This window comes from Tachypleus tridentatus, chromosome 13 (genome assembly GCF_004210375.1).
Source record: "Tachypleus tridentatus isolate NWPU-2018 chromosome 13, ASM421037v1, whole genome shotgun sequence".
NCBI classification, from domain to species: domain Eukaryota; kingdom Metazoa; phylum Arthropoda; class Merostomata; order Xiphosura; family Limulidae; genus Tachypleus; species Tachypleus tridentatus.
This window is the reverse complement of record NC_134837.1, coordinates 185,221,473-185,241,775: the sequence shown is the minus strand read 5'-3', so window position 1 is coordinate 185,241,775 and position 20,303 is coordinate 185,221,473. Positions and strand designations below refer to the sequence as shown.

Sequence of the window (20,303 nt, the reverse complement as noted above, 5' to 3'; positions counted from 1 at the left end):
GGCAAGTCCCGTTCACAACGATTAATCAAGCATATCCTCTAATAAGTATGGATGATGTTTAAACATTCATATAGTCTGTACACGAAAAGGGTGAATTTTTTCTTCATTATTTCTCAGGACAAAGTGATTGCTTAAAATTAAGGAACATGAGCAGGTAACTGGTAGAGCAACTTGTCTTTAATGATAAACTATCTCCTCACGCATCTAGACTTCAAATGTCATAGCTTGGTTTATTATTGACAGCGAACGTGGAAGGAATTTCAACAAAACTTTTTCTGTTTTTATCGTTTTTCGACGATCATTGATTTCGATAAATTGTTATTGTGTTAGATTATAGAGGATTAGAGCGAAACGTTTTCAGCTATCTTAAGTGTAACTTTTAATTATTAATGTTATATTGATTGTGAAATTAACTACGTTGAACCTTATAAAAGTGATATAGATGACTAAAATGTCTCACAGATAAGTTATAACTTCTCTCCGAATACTATATCTTGTAAATGTCCGAGATGGCTATTTGGAAATATAATATATAGTTCATCTTTCTCTGTATTGCTTTAAGAGCTATACTAAATCTCAATATTTCTTATCCAGTTGGATTTTTAATCCTATTTGATATGTATTGTAGCCAGTTGTACATAATAAAGCCAGTGACGTGATCGAAGAAGAAACATAGTAGTCCTCAGCTATAGTGAGGTGAAGGAAGAAGAAACAAAGTAGTCTTCAGCTGTAGTGAGGTGAAGGGAGAAGGAATACAGTAGTTCTTAGCTATAGTGAGATGAAGGATGAAGAAACACAGTAATCCTCAGCTATAGCGAAGTGAAGGAAGAAGAAACAAAGTAGGCCTCAGCTATAGTGAGATGAAGGATGAAGAAACACAGTAGTCCTCAGCTATAGCGAAGTGAAGGAAGAAGAAACAAAGTAGGCCTCAGCTATAGTGAGATGAAGAAAGAAGGAACACAGTAGTTCTTAGCTATAGTGAGGCGAAGGAAAAAGAAAGGCAGTAGTCCATAGCTGTAGTCAGGCGAAGGAAGAAGAAACACAGTAGTTCTTAGCCATAGTGAGGTGAAGGAAGAAGAAACACAGTAGTTCTTAGCTATAGTGAGGTGAAGGAAGAAGAAAGGCAGTAGCCCCTAGCTGTAGTGAGATAAAGGAAGAAGGAATACAGTAGTTCTTAGCTATAGTGAGGTTAATTACAGTTATTAAAAATATTTTACAATTCTGCTTTATCGTCAGTCATGTTCAGTATGATTATAATGAATAACTTCGGCTATTTTCATTGATCAGAACGAGAAAGTAACCCAATATATAACCTAGTTAATAAAATAAACCGCTTCTTTTAACCTCTGATGCTTACCCTTGTTTTTAATCGCACCTTTGATGTTAACCCTTGTTATTAATCGCACCTTTGATGTTAACCCTTGTTGTTAATCGCACCTTTGATGTTAACCCTTGTTGTTAATCGCACCTTTGATGTTAACTCTTGTTGTTAATCGTATTTTCTTGCTGATAATACTTGTTTTTTGCTCAGAATTTTGTAAAAGCTATTAAATGATTATCTGAGTTGGTCGTAACATTTTTGAAATAATAGATAAGAGGGAACGCAGGCGATAAACTCCACCCCCCACCAACTCTTAGACTATTCTTTATCAACGAATAGTGGGATTGATTGTCGCATTACAACTTCCACACTGCTGAAAGGGCGACCATTTTCGTGGACGGGATTCGAACTCTCGACCTTGTGTCATAACGTATTCTTGAATAAGAGGACAATTTCAACCGTAACTAGCTTTTGAGAAGAATGGAGGGGCCAACTTGGTCTGCATATTCTACTACACTTTTCACAGACGTCATTTTACGATACTACGTTGAAGTTGTTTCATACCAAACGCTGACAGAGCTGTCTGTGACTACAGTTTATTCGTCTGTGTGTGTGATCGTTTTCTTTGTGAAAAAAACTGTAAGTACGTCGATCAGTATTGTGTTAACAATAACACAGCATGTTCCCGTCCTTACCACAATTAATTTTTGTGTGGAGATATTCTCTTTGAAAACCACTGTTTTCTCTTTAATCATAAAGGCTTTTCTCTGGATCGAAAAGAAGTGTGATTTTTGTAGTCTGTTGCTATTCTAGACGATTTCTTGTGTGAGATTTTCCCTTTCCAAAAACATTGTCGAAATGGTTCATCACACGCTTTAAATCTTGAACATTATATATTGCAGAAGTAATTAATTATAATAATCCATACACATGTGTAGCCATGGAAGAATTATACTGACATTGTGAACAGGTTACAGAGTAAAGAAGGAACATGTGAACAAGTTACAGAGTGTAGGAGAATTAGAGGACGGGTTACAAAGTAGAGAAGCAACTTGTGAACAGGTTACAAAGTAGAGAAGGAACTTGTGAACAGATTACAAAGTAGAGAAGGAAGTTGTGAACAGATTACAAAGCAGAGAGAGGAAGTTGTGAACAGATTACAAAGCAGAGAGGGAAGTTGTGAACAGATTACAAAGTAGAGAAGGAACTTGTGAACAGATTACAAAGTAGAGAAGGAAGTTGTGAACAGATTACAAAGCAGAGAGGGAAGTTGTGAACAGATTACAAAGTAGAGAAGGAAGTTGTGAACAGGTTACAAAGTAGAGAAGAAAGTTGTGAACAGGTTACAAAGAGCAGGATAATTAGAAAACAGGTTACAAAATACAGGAGAATTAGAGAACAGGTTACAATGTACAGAAGAATTAGAAAACAAATGACAGTATAGGAAAATTAGAAAATGTTACAAAGTACAGGAGAATTAGAGAACAGGTTACAATGTACAGAAAAATTAGAGAACAAGTGACAGTATAGGAAAATTAGAAAACGTTCCAAAGTACAGGAGAATTAGGGAACTTTTTAAATGTACAGGAGAATTAGAAACCAGTTTACATATTATTTTGTTAAAGATAGAAGCCTACTTGAAATATTTCCCGCCATTTTGTAAGAAAAGAAAATGTGAAACGATTTTTAAACAAACACCAAAACACAGATACACACATAGGTAAAGTTGTGAGTTCTTACCTGATATTTATAACCTGTTTTTTATGACATTTTATTTGTAAAGAACTCTCGAATTCGTAATAAGTTAATTATTTAGTGATATTTAACACAATATTGGTTTCTTTTAACAGGCAGAACAACTGTTGGTCCCAATGAATTATAAACATCGACTTTAATGCTATAATATTACGTGATACTTTAAAACTGATTGTTTAGGCTTAGGGAGAACCAACAGGAAAAATTACGGTGTAATATAAGTGACAAAAATGTTCTTTCTGTAATTCTCAACTAATATTGTTGTTCTATACAACTCCTATAACTCAGTTATTGAAGTATTGTGACATATTATAATATTTTTTTCAATGTAAAATTTTTATTTACAGAATTTGAACAACATGGTTTCGAAATGTAAAACTTCACGTGCATATTCTGGAGAAAAAAATACTCTAAAACGTCACACAAACTCGTTATTGCCCTCTGGACGCTACGAAGAATATTTAAGCTGAAATTAAAACATTTTATGTGTGTGTGTGTGTTTTCTTATAGCAAAGCCACATGAGGCTATCTGCGGAGCCCACCGAGATGAATCGAACCCCTGATTTTAGCGTTATAAATCCGTAGACATAGCGCTGTACTAGCGGGGGCAACATTTTATGAAACAATTTTCAAAATTTAGTCGTTACCGTTTGTGTTTAATAGCATTACAATAACAAAACTTTGACGAAAGTTTTATTAGCAGAAAGACTGAGATTACGGTAAACTTTTTCACAAGATGCGTTTTTAGGTTCGTTTTCAATCACAACCTGTTATTTGTTTTTGAATTTCCCCCAAAGCTACCCAAGGGCTATCTGCACTAGCCGTCCCTAATTTAGTAGTGTAAGACTAGATGGAAGGCAGCTAGTCATCACTACCCACCGCCAACTCTTGGGCTATTCTTTTACCAACGAATAGTGGGATTTAAAATCACATTGTAACGCCCCCACGCTTAAAAGAGCGAGCATGTTTGGTGTGACGTGGATTCGAGGGCCTCCTCTCAACCTGTCAACTAATGATGTTACTTTAAACAATTACAAACAGATTTAGAGAGTACACAAAGTAAACCATGACCGTTTGAATCCTAAACTTTAATCTTTTTTATTTAAACTTTCTTTAGATATTTAATTATTATTCTTTTTATTCACCTGGTGGTAGTAAAGTACGTTTGCGATTCGTTCGTAGAATAGTAAGTCTAAATGTATATATGTATAAATAGTCCAATTGATAACCAAATAAAAAACAACAACCCTCAATAATTACTCATTCTACTTATCTTTTGTAAATCCTATATAGAAAATAAACATATATTTAGCGCACTGATGTTTCAGCGGATAGTTTACCGGTTTAAAAAGTTAAACGTCCGGGTTCTATATCCTGCAGTTCATTGTGTAAATTGGCTCTAAATATGCAGCAATGAAAGTTATTGTTAGATTAAAAATTAATAGAAAGAAGTTTCATGAAATCCCGTGAAAAGTCTCACTTGTGCTGTAGTAGATTTTTATATTCATTTAAAATCTCTCAATTGTCCTTTATATCACCTAGATGGCGTATTTTATTCTCAATAAACTTCTAAAAACGATTTTTGTATTACAAGATGGAATCGTGTTCTAGAATTTTTATTATTGCAAATTTACACTTCACTTTTTTAAATTGAAATTAGATTTTTATAATTTTTAATTACTTTATTATTTAGCGTTTAAAAAAAATCTGTTTTATTTAGATTTAGTTTGTTTTTGTAGAAACAAAACCAAATTGGGCTATCCACTCTGTCTACCACATGTAATTGAACTCCGGATTTTATTGTTATAAGTTCGTAAACTTACCGGTGTCCCGTTGGGAAATTATTTGTTTTTTTCTATCAAATGTTGCCCCCAGTAACAACTGTCTACGGACTTAAAACACTGGAAATAGGGTTTCGATACCCGTGGTGAGCAGAGCACAAATAGCCCTTTGTGCTTATTAAAAAAGAAAAAAGTTCACAACTATCAACAGTTTATTTGCTTTAAATAATTGTGGTAACTTATTTTTGTTTGTTTGTTTCTGAATTTCGCGCAAAGCTACTCGAGGGCTATCTGCGCTAGCCGTCCCTAATTTAGCAGTGTAAGATTAGAGAGAAGGCAGCTAGTCATCACCACCCAACGCCAACTATTGGGCTACTCTTTTACCAAAGGAATAGTGGGATTGAACGTCACATTATAACGCCCCCACGACTGAAAGGGCGAGCATGTTTGGTGCGACCGGGATTCGATCCCGCGACCCTCGGAGTAGGGTCTTAACACACTTGGCCATGCCGGGCCCACTTATGTTTGTATTTTATTTGTGTAATTATAAAAATAAGTTTAACTATTCTTTGTTTATTGCAATCACTTTAACTTCAGAATTATTTTTAAGTTTCACTCTTAGGTAAAAAAAACAAGTTAATTCTCATCCGTCTCTTCTAAAGTTTCTGCTCTGTATAAAATATAAATATTTTATATTTCAGAAACTAACGCATGCTGTTGTCTGTTAACACAGTAATTTTCGGATCTTTCAATTCTTGTTTGTTTGTTATATGAGTATATTTAAACAACGTCGCGTGTACGTGCATCATTTGTAGATGAGCACGTGGTAAAAAAAAATATTTCTCGATACTGCAGGAACTTCTTTTAATGAAATAATAATCGTGCTTTGTTCTTAATGTTAACATAACTTAGTTATTCTGTTACATGAGAGTTTTAGTTTGAATTTGGCGCAAGCCTTCACTGGGGTTATCTGTGTTATCTGTCCTTAACTTAGCAGTGTGTGTGTGTTTTCTTATAATAGAGCCACATCGGGCTGTCTGCTTAGTCCACCGAGAGGAATCGAACCCCGGACTTCAGCGTTGTAAATCCGTACGTTTACCGCTATACCACCGGGGGACAGTTTAAAAATGAAAGACTAGGGGAAATACATCTAGTCATTATCACCCACCGCCAACTCTTCGGCTACTCTTTTATCAACATATTGTGGGATTGACCGTCACAGTATAAGTGCAAGCATGTTTGGTGGGACGGGAATTTGAACTCGTGACTCTCAGATTTCGAGTCAAGCGTTCTAACCATCTGGCCATGCCGGGTCCCTAATCGATAGAAATATTGGAAGTTACATCAAAAGTAACTAACGAGTTATTATAATTTATTTTAAAGATGGCCTTTTGTCAATCATATCGAAAATAATTTTCTAGGTTTATTTAATTGAATCTTTTTGTACAAACCTTTAAAGTAGTAATTAACCATATTGCTGTTGTAATAATAAACATATTTTTATCTTTCCTTCGCTTCGTAAATAATTATTTATTTATGCAAAAAACCATAAAAAACGAACAGAAAATGTTTTACCATTTTCCTTTTTTTGTTTACTTTCGTAAATGCCTTCGAAGAACCACCCAAAAAGTCAAGTAAAAACAAGTATTTTATGTTAGGTCAACGTGCCACATGGCTGATGCACGGGCCAATGCAAATTACTGGACACTATCCTTCCTGATGCATCACAAATGCTTATTCAATGAGCAACAATGGAAGGGTAGAATAACTCCTTGGAGAACTGCAGTGTTTTATTTTAGGTTTTGAAAAATAACGTTTGGGGACTACCTTAGATTACTTGGGTAGTTATGTTACATGCAAAGTGTGTAGCTTAGGTTCGGTCTTTTTTCTAGTCTATTATGAAGTCAAATCCACCTCTGTAATAACCAACTTCCAACCACGCCATTTTGCTGTAGGCACAAATCTAAAGGCCGCCTTTTCTATGTCCTCAGACTTTTCTGTTATCTGACGAATTAAAGGACTAATCCAGTTAAACGTGTAGCAGACGTTACTTTGAGACTACAATAGTTGCTTTTAAACGTTGCCAGTTGTGCCTGCTACAAATTGTATCCCTTGCACATATTAACTATTGACTTTTATACAGTGCAGCGACAAACGATGTGATCATAAAAGCTTAGAGAAAGCTGGAAAGTACTTTCGCTTCTCAAAATCATCTGTCTTTTCCCCTCATTCACAGAAGCTTCAAGAACAACGGTCAACGAATTCAATAGTTTAACTCGTTATTCAGAAACATGTATTTTTCAATATGACTTGATGCATATTAGTCAAAATTATCTATACTTTATGAGTGATGATGCATATTAGTCAAAATTATCTATACTTTATGAGTGAATTAAACAGAGTGTTTTGTACCGTATAATATTCAAATCAGGTCCGGCACGGTTAGGTGGGTTAAACCGTTCGATTCATAATCTGAGGGTCGCGGGTTCGAATCTCCATCGCACCAAACATGCTCGCCCTTTCAGCCGTGGGGGCGTTATTATGTGACGGTCAATCTCATTATTCGTTGGTAAAAGAGCAGCCTGAAAGTTGGCAGTGGGTGGTGATGACTAACTGCCTTCCCTCTAGTGTTACACTGCTAAATTAGGGATGGCTAGCGTAGATATCTCTCGTGTAGCTTCGCGAAAATTAAAACAAAGAAAACAATAATTTTCAACTAATTGTGATTCGTGAAACAATAAGGGTTTTGAGTTCGAGTTCGCTTATGAGATCTGGATAAGAAAAGTTTAAAATCACTCTATAAATGAGGAGAAGTTTATCTTAAAAGTATTTTACATTCAGCGTATTTGTGAATAAGTGATATTTACTTTAGACATCATAGCTTAACTACTAATGCGTGTATACAAGTATCACAGAAACTAGTTTATGTACAATGCACTTTCACTTCTGAACTCGTAACACTGTTCTTATTTGACACACACGAAAGAAAAGCAAACCTTCTACAAAACGATTAAGTTTCTGTTAATAAAATCCTGAAACTAAGTAAGATAACTGTGACTATTATTATCATTCCTAGGTTTTTCATAACGAGGTAAATAGATAAGAAGTCAAACTCAGTGGCGGAAGGTTTTCTCACTACATAACCTGCATCAATTTTATATTTCTTGCATATTGTTTGGGCAGGAGGTTTTCTTTGTACATTATCTACGTCAATTTTATATTTCTTACATATTGCTTTACATTAGAGTTTTCGCTACACAAGACGTAATTCTAAACTGTTAGACTATTGAGAAAGAAACTAGTCAAAAGCACCCACCGCCAGCTTTTGAGATACTTTTGTCTTCTGTTCATCGTCAATTTTTTTTTCTACCAACGGGATGTGACCATTTACTGATTCGGCTAAGTCTTCCCCTTACAAAATAGTGATCAGATCTGCGTTATATTTCAAACGTATATGTACACTGATTTATCTTTAAAATGTAAACGCTTGTGATTGATGCGTTTGGTGATGTCAGATGCACAACCAATAAAGTTCTCTTTATAAAACATTCTAGCCAATGAAAATGCTTTCCGACGTGTTACAAACAGCACAGAAATATAACAGAAAGACAAATGAATCAACAGAAATGATCATTGAAGTGATTTTCAACGTTAGTCTTGAAGTCCAATCATTTATATTGATGATTGATTATCATGAAATTCTACTCCGTGTCGCTATCTTTATCGAGCCATGTGTAATAATGACAAAGTTACCTGTCAATACCACTCGAAGAATTGATACACGCCTCGTTTTTAATTGTCTTAATACGACTGTGAGAAAATATGAGTAATTAATTTTTCCAAAATATGTCGTTACCATTTGTCGTCCCCGTGTCCGACTATGTTGTAATTAATTACTAAAATTATAATATATTGTTATCTGTAATTGTTAAGTGGACCAGGTGAAGGTTAAGTGTAAATAAAAAAGTCCTGGTATAGTTAAGGAAGCGTGTGGTAAAATAATTAATAATTACTGAACAGTTTGGAGATGATTAATGTGTTTTCTTAGGACTGTTTAGAAGCAGCTGTGATGTAATTACACGACGTGAGGTTAACTTTACGACATAAACAGTGAAGTCCAATAGGTTTTTGTGATATATCAAGATCAGAGACAGGGTGTTTATTAATTATCTTCCTAAGTTTTATATCATACGATTTTCTTCTGGAGCTTCACAATGGGCTATCATTCACGCTGTTTCAATCAAGGGTATCGAAACCCCGTTTATTTTTGTTGTTGTTGAAAGTTTGCAAGTTATAAAGTAAGCAAAGTAAAGAATACTTACTTGAGAAACGCTTGCTACCTGTCCGTATATGTACAAATAATAAACTCTTTTCGAAAAAGGAAGTAAATGTCAGAATGGCTAATATCAATCCTTCACAAACAATATAACCAAGATAACAGGGATGGCATCTCTACATGGTAACACAGGTACACCGTGCAAGGGATGGCATCTCTACATGGTAACACAGGTACACCGTGCAAGGGATGACATCTATACACGGTAACACAGGTACAACGTGCAAGGGATGACATCTCTGCATGATAACACAGGTACACCGTGCAAGAGATGACATCTCTACATGGTAACACAGGTACACCGTGCAAGGGATGGCATCTCTACATGGTAACACAGGTACACCGTGCAAGGGATGGCATCTCTACATGATAACATCTTATGCTATTACATATATGTGATGGATATATGTACCGTCCCTACTCTCATGTTTACATTGTTTTTGAACGATTCATATAAGCCAGCCACACATTTACTTTCTTTGTTGTTTCTTTATTTGTTTGTATTTTAATGGCCTGTTTTAAGAGACATTCGAAGGTTGTGTTTTTAACCAAGTCCTAAATACAATGACGTTAAAACTGTAATATTTATTGTTCATTGACTAGTAATTCCTGTTTGTTTGTTTGTTTTTGAATTTCGCACAAAGCTACTCGAGGGCTATCTGTGCTAGCCGTCCCTAATTTAGCAGTGTAAGACTAGAGGGAAAGCAGCTAGTCATCACCACCCACCGCCAACTCTTGGGCTACTCTTTTACCAACGAATAGTTGGATTGACCGTCACATTATAACGCCCTCACGGCTGGGAGGGCGAGCATATCTGGCGCGACGGGGATGCGAACCCGCGACCCTTAGATTACGAGTCGCACGCCTTAACACGCTTGGCCATGCCGAGCCTGGTAATTCCTGTTTCATCCTGTGTTTGAGCTTTTTGTATTAACAACATACGTCTGTGAGAAAGCTAACTTCAAGAATTGTTTACACTAAAATTATGATTTTAAAAAATTACTACTAGTTATTGGTTTGTTTTGAATTTTGCACAAGAGCTATCTGCGCTAACCGTCCCTAATTTAACAGTGTAAGACTAGAGGAAAGGCAGGCAGTCATCACCACTCACCGCCAACTCTTGGGCTACTCTTTTACCAACGAATAGTGGGATTGACCGTGATATTATAACGCCCCACGGCCGAAATGGTTAGCATGTTTGGAGCGACAGGGATACGAACCCACGACTCTCGGATTACGAGTCGAGTGTCTTAACCACCTGGCCAAATATATTATAATAACCAAATGTTTTATCATAAACTACTTGATATAACTTGGGATTAAAAGAAGTTCAAAGGAAAGACTAAATATCTGATATGTGGTATAGGATATAATACTCTAACTACAGACGTTTCTTTATTAGGTTATTATGTTTGGCTGATTTTTGTTTCCTTATTGTTGTTTTCTTTAATTATAAACATTACAAGTATGAGATTTCTATCTTACGCTTTTAAAGAAGAGAGACACAAACGTGCACTGATTAGAGTACATGTTACATGGGGCCTGTATGGTCACATGTGTTTAATAGTTGATATTTTATTTGTCAGTTTCCTATTATCCGCTCGAGACAAGAATTAGATCGCTTTTCTGCACCTTATGGAGCGACATTAGGACCCTCCTAAAAAACTTCTCACAAAAGAACTAATCCAACTTCGTCAGAAGATTGTTTTCCTTCATCTTACTTTGGCCATTTTCTAATGTATCATCCATTCAAACGAGTTGGGTGTGTCCAAGACGACTTTCTCTTTAAACCTCTGGAGACCAAATTGAGTAGAAAACAAATAACAACAATGTATCTTCTTCCACTGACGATTTCTTCACAAATGGTTTCCAGGAATGAAGAGAAGGGAAAATAGTAATCAAATGCTGACGCTTTTATAAAAGTAGCCTAAAACATGGTTGTGAAGTGTACATACAGTATTACCTTTAATGGTGTCTTGCATATAAATCCTTCAATTCCTATTAATTATTTCACTGTAATTATAAGGTGTATTTCCTCTCAATATTTACGAACGGCATCCAGTCCCTTATTTTAGAGTGCCATACTTTAACTAAATAAGCAAAGCAGTTATTTTACACCAAATAAGTTTATTATTTTAATTACATAGCCTTTATTTCAGTACCTACTTAGAAACACTAAACTTCACTTAAACTCAAATACTGCAGTAGTTATTTAATATAATACAAAGTTTTTCAATGAGGCGGTTTGGTTTGTTTGTTTTAAATTTCACGCAAAGTTACACGAGGGCCATCTGTGCTAACCGTCCTTAATTTAGTAGTGTAAGACTAGAGGGAAGAGGGCTAGTCATCACCACCCACCTCCAATTCTTGAGCTACTCTTTTACCAACGAATAGTTGGATTGACCGTCACATTATAACGCCCTCACGGCTGAAAGGACGAGCATGTTTGATGTGACGGAGATTCGAACCCGCGACCCTCAGATTATAAGTCAAGTGCCTTAACCACCTGGCCATGCCGGATCTTCAATAATGCGGTAACTCTTAAAAATAATTTTCGAATGCCGATCAGTAAAACGAAAACAAAAGACTTCAAGTATATGTTCCTGGAGTGTCAGAGGTAAGTTTATGAACTTACAACGCTAAAATCCTGGGTTCGATTCTCCACAGTGGATACAGCAGTTATATGAATGCGACTGTGCTATAAAAGAAACAACCAAACTTAAATACTGCACAAATATATAGTATTTCTAGAGCAAAACTACACGATGACTTTCTGCACTATGACTTTACTTTTCTTCTCATAGACTATAGGAAAGACAGCTAGTCAACACCACCCTCCGTCAACTCATGCACTACTCTTCACTAACGAATAGTATTGGTTTTAGTTTGTTTTGAATTTCGCGCAAAGCTACACTAGGGTCATCTGAGCTAGCCGTCCTTAATTTAGTAGTGTCAGACTAGAGGAAGGCAACTAGTCATCACCACCCCCCGCCAACTCTTTTACCAACGAATAATGGAATTGATCGTAACATTATAACGCCCCCACGGCTGAAGGGCAAGCATGTTTGGTGTGACGGGGATTCAAACCCGCGACCCTTGGATTGCTAGTCGAGTGTCTTAACCACTTGGCCATGCCGGGCCTAACGAAAAGTAGGATTGACTGTATATTATGACGGGCATGGCTGCAAGGGCGAATAAGTTAAGTGAAGGTATAAGAACTCGCAACCTGCAGGTTGCGAATTGAGTGCCCTAACCACCAGACCTTTTACTAAGATAAATAATCTACACTGATTCGTTTTAAGTTCAAATTTTTGTTTTTTTTTCATTATCTTGAAGAATCGGAAAAATATATAAATACTTCCACGGAAAAATATTCGTCTGTGACAGTTAGTATGTCAAATATCTTATGAAGGTTTTTATCTTTACATGTTTTCATTGTCAACTTCACCTCACAGTTCTCTACAGCTAAATAAAATTATTCCGTCTTCTCACAACCCAGTTTTACACACAATGGTGTACTTTCAATTTCTCTAGCTGTCTTATCTCGGAGTCTGTCTCACTTGATGAAGTTTATTCTATTACATGTTGACGTTATATCGAGAAAACCATCAGCCCTCGTGACTTTATAATTTAAATCTGTCCGATGTTACGTCCATGAATGACAATTGTAGACAAGAGGCTAGTGGCTCTGAGCGTTTGCGAATTAATGGACTTAAGCAATAGCTTACAACCGAGAGGTACCATTTCCAGTCTTGCGACTTTCTTAGGGCACAATATTTAAAAAGACAGAGAAATAGTAAAGTATCTCTCCTACAATTACAAGTATAAAGAATTAACCTGTGCCTCGCATAATCTCATCCTTATTTATTTTTTACGGTGCTTGAAGAAACGTGTTATGTAACACATTGGAGAGTTGTCATAGGCTTAACAGGTAAAGTTAAGACGCAGTAGAGTGTGAAATATTAATTACAGTAACGATGAAGCTACTTACACGTTCTTTTGTTGGTAAAAATACTGCTTTCTTGGAACTTACATGAAATAACAAAATATATTATAAAATAAGTTACAGTTTGGAGTTATAGCAGTCAATAGAAACCTTTTACTGGTTCTAACTTTTTGACCTTTTGTAGGTTGACAAAGATCACACTGTAATTTTCCACTGTTTCTCACCTGTTAAACTTCTGTACGTAAAAAATAGTTGCACACTGTAACTTTCCAGTGTTTCTCATCTTTGACCTTTTCTAGGTCAACAAAGGTCACACATTGTAATTTTCCACTGTTTCTCACCTGTTGAGTTTTTGTAGATGAATCAATGGTTATAAACATTTCTGAATAAGTTCGGCATTAATGTTAATCTTTCTTGAAATAGTTTAATAAAGTTTTCCTAATGTTTTAATTCAGTACTTTTCTTTTGCTTATCTGAAGATAGAAAGTATGTTGTAAGCACTTATTAAAAACGAACCGGTGCTCGCTGGTCATCCCGCTCAGTTTTGAAACTCATAGTGGACATTATTACGTGGGTTACATTGGTGTTTTTAACGTTAATTTAAAATTTAACAAATGATACGTAACAAAATCAGTAATTACTGGATTTTCTGGTTTGATACTAGATCACTTTAAACAACAGAACGCCCCCCACTGGCACAGCGGTATTTTTGCGGACTTATACTGCTAGAAACCGGGTTTCAATACCCGTGTTTAGCAGAGCACAGATAACCCTCTTAGCAACTGAAGGCATAAAGACTCTAAACGTCCCAAGTAATGTTGAAATTCAACAACTGGATACACAAATATGTCCAAAACTTTAATCTGGACTTCTCGTATAGTGTCGAATTTCATATCGCGACACTTGGGCCAGCAATCAAATATGTGTGTTAGATAATGGACTTGACGTCCCATAATAAACTTTCCAAAAGAAATGAGATAGATACATACAATTATTATTAATCTTAACACGTGATGACAAACCGGACATCAGAATAGGTGTATACATATCATGGTCACAGGACTTCACACTTAATAATTAACTAGAGAACAAACAGATTACATAGTATTTGAATCGAATGTGGTGTAGAGTTAGCGTAGCGTATTGTAAATCTGAAGATTCATGGCCCGTGTCTCATTGCTCCAAAACTTTGTTTCGCGCTTTGGAGTAGTGGGTGCGTTATAAAAGTAAAGGTCAAATTCTACTATTTGATTAAAACCCTATAAATGTGACAGTGGGTGTTGTTGACTCTCTATATTCCATCTGGTCTGTCATTTATCAATAAACGTCACCTAGTGCATTGTAATCTTTATATAACAAAGAAACTTGTTACCTGAAGAGAATCCGACAGCAGGAACTAAATCCACTCAAATGGACATCATAAGGAAAACAAAATCCATCCATATAGACCTCTTAAATTTTGAAATGCATACGCTTTTGTTATTACTTCTAATTTCAAGGAACTGGACAACAGAACAGTTTTAACCGTGGGTTGAACAACTGATGAAAAACTAAGCAATCACATTTTTTTACAGATATCTGTATTATACCACAGGACATCATAGTAGTAAATTACTAGAATCTGGTTGTTTATGAATATTAATATAAATGTGTGACAGTTTCAAGTATGTAGCACGAGGTACAGTGGTAGTCAATTATTTCTGTTTGGTCATCTTTCTTCAGAACTATGTCATCAGTAGTAGCCTTTAGTGCCCACATAATCTGCAACAAGATTCCTGGTCTGACCGCCACACAGAGGAGGATCTGTCGTGTCCGACCTGACGCCATAGTGGCTATTGGGAATGGCGCAAAGCTTGGAATAAAAGAGTGCCAACGTCAGTTTCAGTATCACAGGTGGAACTGCACAGCTATTGGTAGTGACAGTGTCTTTGGTCACGTGGTGGTTGTTGGTGAGTGCAGAAGAATTACTTCTTTACCTTTTTAATATGTACTATATATTAATACTAGGTTAACAATGACGTTGATAACAACCCAGTCACTTTCACACCTGAACACTTATCGGGCACTCCAAGAGGGATTTTTATACTATTGGTCACTTCATCAACACGCGAATCAGTTTCCGTTTGTACGTGTAATAACATTTGTAAATAATTATTTAAAACTCACGCTGCCTTTGATTTGAATACTAACAACGTTGAACAAGATACTGAAAACAGGAAAATAACTTAGCTAAAGCTTTTACTATATGGGCAAGTGGTTACCATGGTTGACTCGTAATATTTTCTGGATGCGAGATCAAAACCTATATCTCTTTCAGAAATTGAAGTGTTACAGTGTGATGGTTAATCTCACTAGCCGTTGCAAAAAAAATAGCTTAAGTGTTGGCGGTGAGTGGTGTTAATTAGTTGCCCTTCCTTAAATTTTTCATTTCAAAAGTAGGGTCTGATGATAGAGATAGTTCTTATGAAAATCTGCGCGAATATTTAACAGACAAATAATAAAACTGTTCTCAGTGACCTGTCTAACGGACTTTTTATTATTTTAATATATTTGTTTTGTTTCAGTTTAATGCATATAACGTATAATGTTAAACGTGTATTGCGTGAGTCCCGTCTGTTCTCTAAATTTGTATAACATTCTCGAGCGTAATAATCAGCAATGTGTATATATACGTAAACAGCAGTATTGTTGGACTGACTGAATTTTTTATAACGTCGCCTTAAAGTTTATAAATCGCAGCGACAAGAGATATAGAACATTGTTTGGTCAGTACAGTCAGGATATTATAAGCCTCGGAACCTATTAATCGGAAAACTACTAGGAATGTTTATAGATTTCTAACATTACAAATTTCAGTGAATTAACCTCTCACGTTAGTATTAACAAACACATTAAATAATTTTGCCGGGAAAAATACTCACGTGTTAAGAGTACAGCTAGCTAGCTTTAAGTAAAGTGTATGTGTATGTCAACATAAACGTAATTTGCGCTTCGTAAACCGTCGACAAAATAATCAGTTTCAAACGAGATAGAAGACTCAGTATTGTTTGAAGTTTGTAAAATTTGTTTATATAAATAATTATATGCAATAACCGCTATTATAAATTGTATTGTTGTCTGTATATTAAAATATATTTGTTTAAAAAAAGACTTATAGTTATCAATCTTGTTGCCACATGCCGTAAATATATCGTATCTGAGTATTGATAATATGTTGTACTATCTGAGTATTAATAAAATGTTGTAATATCTCAGTGCAACATTTTACCAATACTCAAATAGTATAACATAAGCCCTTTACATGTAAATATGTTTACTATTCTTAGTCATCTAATATTAAGATGAACCTACATTTCCCAGTCATCTAATAGATAAAGCAAAACTAAATTTCCCAGTTTTCTAATAGACAAATAAAACTAAGTGTCTCAGTTACGTAAGAGATAAAATAAAACTAAATATCCCAGTCATCTAAAAGATAAAATAAAACTAAATTTCCCATTCATCTTATAGAAGCTCAGCATAGCCAGCTAGTTACACACTCGACTAGTAATCTGAGTATCGCGGGTTCGAATCCCTGTCACACCAAACAATTTCTCCCTTTCAGCCGTGGGGGCGTTATAATGTGACGGTGAATCCCACTATTCGTTGGTGAAAGAGTAACCCATGAGTTGGCGGTGGGTGGTGATGACTAGCTGCCTTCCCTCTAGTCTTACACTGATAAATTAGGGACGGCTAGCGCAGATAGCCCTCGAGTAGCTTTGCGAGAAATTCAAAAACAATCAAAAACAAACTCTTTGATTTGACTTAAGACACATTTTTACAATTGGAAGAAAACATAAAAAATATACATTAAATCAATATTTAATGTATAAAACCATTTCTAAACCTGACACATATTAAATATTATGTATTTGTTATTTTAAACTTTCTTAAAGTAGCGGTTCGGGCATGAGTCGTTGGTCAGCGTGGATTGGACTTTTGGTCCTTGGTTCGCACCCAGTTGCCTAAAAAAGTCGTACTACGCAATTTGTGGCTGTGAGGGAGTTATAAGATTAAAGTTTACTACTATTTGATCGGTAATGTGCCGTGGGTGGTGTAGCTTATCAGTTCAATATTAGGAACGTGTAGAACATGCAGCCCTAGCGCTCTTTTAAGTGAATATTCAAAACAAAGTTAATAAAGTTAGTGATACATTAGAAAACTTGATATACACATCAATGATACTTTAAAACTGCCCTTAGTCCCTACACAGTACTATAAAATTACTTTTATTTCCCTACAATATACTTTAAAACTACCGTTAGTGTCCCCTACAATATATTTTAAAACTACTGTTAGTACCCGTTATAACATAGTTTGAAAATACCATCATTGTTTCATATAAGACATTGTATCATTTAAATAGATAATTCATAGTCTTTCTTCGTTTACTTTCTGTAATAACTGAGGAATCGTTTCCTAAATGTAACGTACTGTAGAACATAGTAGTTGTTTTAGTTTGAGTCTGGATACATCGTACATTAATATGTAAAAAGTCACCAAAATCACGTATATTAACGTAACGATACATGACCTTCGATATGATAGAAATATGTTCTCATAGACGTTCAGTACGGACAGAAATCAAACGACAACGTAATACTTTCTACAGTTTGGCAATACCTGGTTTAGTTTCTTGTTCTAGATGTGAAATTCATTGAGATAAAAAACACCAGAAACAGTTCTGAAGACGGAATTGGAATACAGGGCGATGTTAAACATCTATAAATCAATTTCAATGTGATATTTCTAAACAAAAGTCAACTTTAAACTGTCAAATCTTATAGTGAGAATAAAGTCGAATTAACCAACGTATATTTTTAGTGTCTGCCAAATGGAGAATGTAACTGTTAGACCAAAATAATGTCTTTAAATATGAAGAAATGCACTGACATTCTGTACGTAATGAAAGGTGTTAATATACAGCTAAATAATATTCTTAAAATGTTCCAAAATGGGTCCACCGATACAGTCCGAACATTTCCAGTTTTAGAGCCTGCCACCATTGAATAGGTCCACCGATAGAGTCCGAACATTTCCAGTTTTAGAGCCTGCCACCATAGAATGGGTCCATCTATCGTTGTGTAGCCTTGCCTATATAGAACGTATGGAAAACAGACAGTTCTGCTAGCACACGCTTACCAGCTGTGGCTGTAAAAATGTCACCTGCGACGATACCTCAGTGGAACGTGCTTCGAGGCTAGCCAAGGCCCATCGTGAAGGTCTCACTAATAAGGTCTGAAACTTTATTTAAAAACCACATATAGGTTGTTTAGCAATCAGTCATTATTTTGAAAGTTAACTACTTCATTACGAATGTCTCATTCATGTTTATATGGACCACAAATAACTGGAAATTGGCTCTAAAAAAGTATTACCATAAACATCTAGATTTAATTATTAAATGACGACTTAATAGTCAACATTTGAAGTGATGGTACTAGCTCAACACTTGAAGGGATGGTACTAGCTCAGCACTGGAAGCGAGTTTACTATCTCAGCACTTGAAGTAATGGTACTAGCTCAACACTTAAAGGGATGGTAGTAGCTCAGCACTTGAAGTAATGGTACTAGATCAGCATTTGAAGCGATGGTACTAGTTCAGCAGTTGAAGCGATGGTACTAAATCAGCAGTTAAAGTGATGGTACAGCTCAACACTTGAAGTAATGGTACTAGTTCAGCAGTTGAAGCGATGGTACTAAATCAGCAGTTAAAGTGATGGTACAGCTCAACACTTGAAGTAATGGTACTAGCTCAGCATTTGAAGTGATGGTACTAGCTCAACGTTCAAGTAATGGTACTAAGAACTTTTAGTTAAGGAGACAAACTAGAAGACTTGGTTTAAATAAAATCACATCTTATAGCTGTTGTCAATAGATATTAGTTTACGTTCCTATTTTTGATATACGTTTTGATTGTTCAAAAACTACTAGAACGCTGAAAGTGCTAAATTACAAGAACACGTTTACAACGCATTATTTGTTTGTAGCACAACTACCAAAACGAATTATGTGGTATTTTATAATCTGCTTGTAACAACGTGAAAATGATGACCGATCCACAACTCTCACATTTCTCTAGAAGCACAAGAGAAAATAATTATAAGCTATATATCAAGTGTTTTCAGGTGTATACCAGTTATTTATCTTCACACCACCAGGCATCTCGTGTTTAGGTCTGTCCGAGATGCTACGTGAACAAGTAATACAAGCTTTCTCGTGCAGTTTTCTGTCGCACGTGGTGAGCACCACTAGACAAACTCATGTCACTTCTAGATTTTATCAACGATCTAATGTTTATTAGAATCATCAGCTCGCTGGGTGTGATCAATTGTGATGTATCAGTTGGAAGTTAAAGATGGTCGAAGGTTAGTAATACGTTATAACAATGTAGCTATACCGCTAAATAAACATTTCAAACTAGAGGTATCAACTTTATTTTTTGAAGAAGTTAATTATACCAGTAACCCTGATAAAGCTGCATTGACGGAAGACTAGCTGATATAAATTTTTTTAAATTTTCATCTACAGAATAAAGGTCGTTATATATAACTTTATTATAAAGGTGTCTAAATCCATTCGTAATGTACTACAGTTCTAAATTGTTTGTTGGAAGTGAACAAAGATGCACAGACTGTACTAAAAAACCCGGTTTCTGGCGTCAGACGTCCGCAACATACCACTGTGCAACTGGGGGGATACAATTACGAAAAACAACAAAAATGTTTAAATATATTTAACGGTATTTGTGCATGTGTATAATATTAAAAATAACACAACGTAAAAACAGATCGTATTTATAAATATATCGCACATGTTTCGATAGTGTTTGGGTTAACATCAACAGCAATAGCAGAAAAAGATAATATTTTGACTTATATACCTACATCTCCACAAGGCCCGGTATGGCCAAGTGGTTAAGGCACTCGACTCGTAATCCGAGGGTCAGAGGTTCGAATCTCCGTCACACAAAACATGCTCGCCCTTTCAGCGTGGGGGCGTTATAAAGCGACGGTCAATCCTACTATTAGTTGGTAGAAGAGTAGCCCAAGAGTTGGCGGTGGGTGGTGATGACTAGCTTCCTTCCCTCTAGTCTTACACTGCTAAATTAAGGACGGTTAGCGC

At 35.7% G+C, this 20,303-nt stretch overlaps 1 protein-coding gene across 4 annotated transcripts in view; it reads left to right on the top strand.

Moving 5' to 3' along the window:
* Nucleotides 1–20,303, top strand: part of LOC143238683 (protein Wnt-7b-like) — a 97,120-nt gene that overhangs the window by 60,918 nt on the left and 15,899 nt on the right. For all 4 annotated transcript variants that reach the window (XM_076479117.1, XM_076479118.1, XM_076479115.1 and 1 more), the window contains exon 2: nt 14,862–15,088. In XM_076479117.1, the coding sequence (XP_076335232.1) occupies nt 14,866–15,088 (223 nt within the window). In that variant the 5' untranslated portion in view covers nt 14,862–14,865. The remainder of the gene's footprint in view (nt 1–14,861; nt 15,089–20,303) is intronic.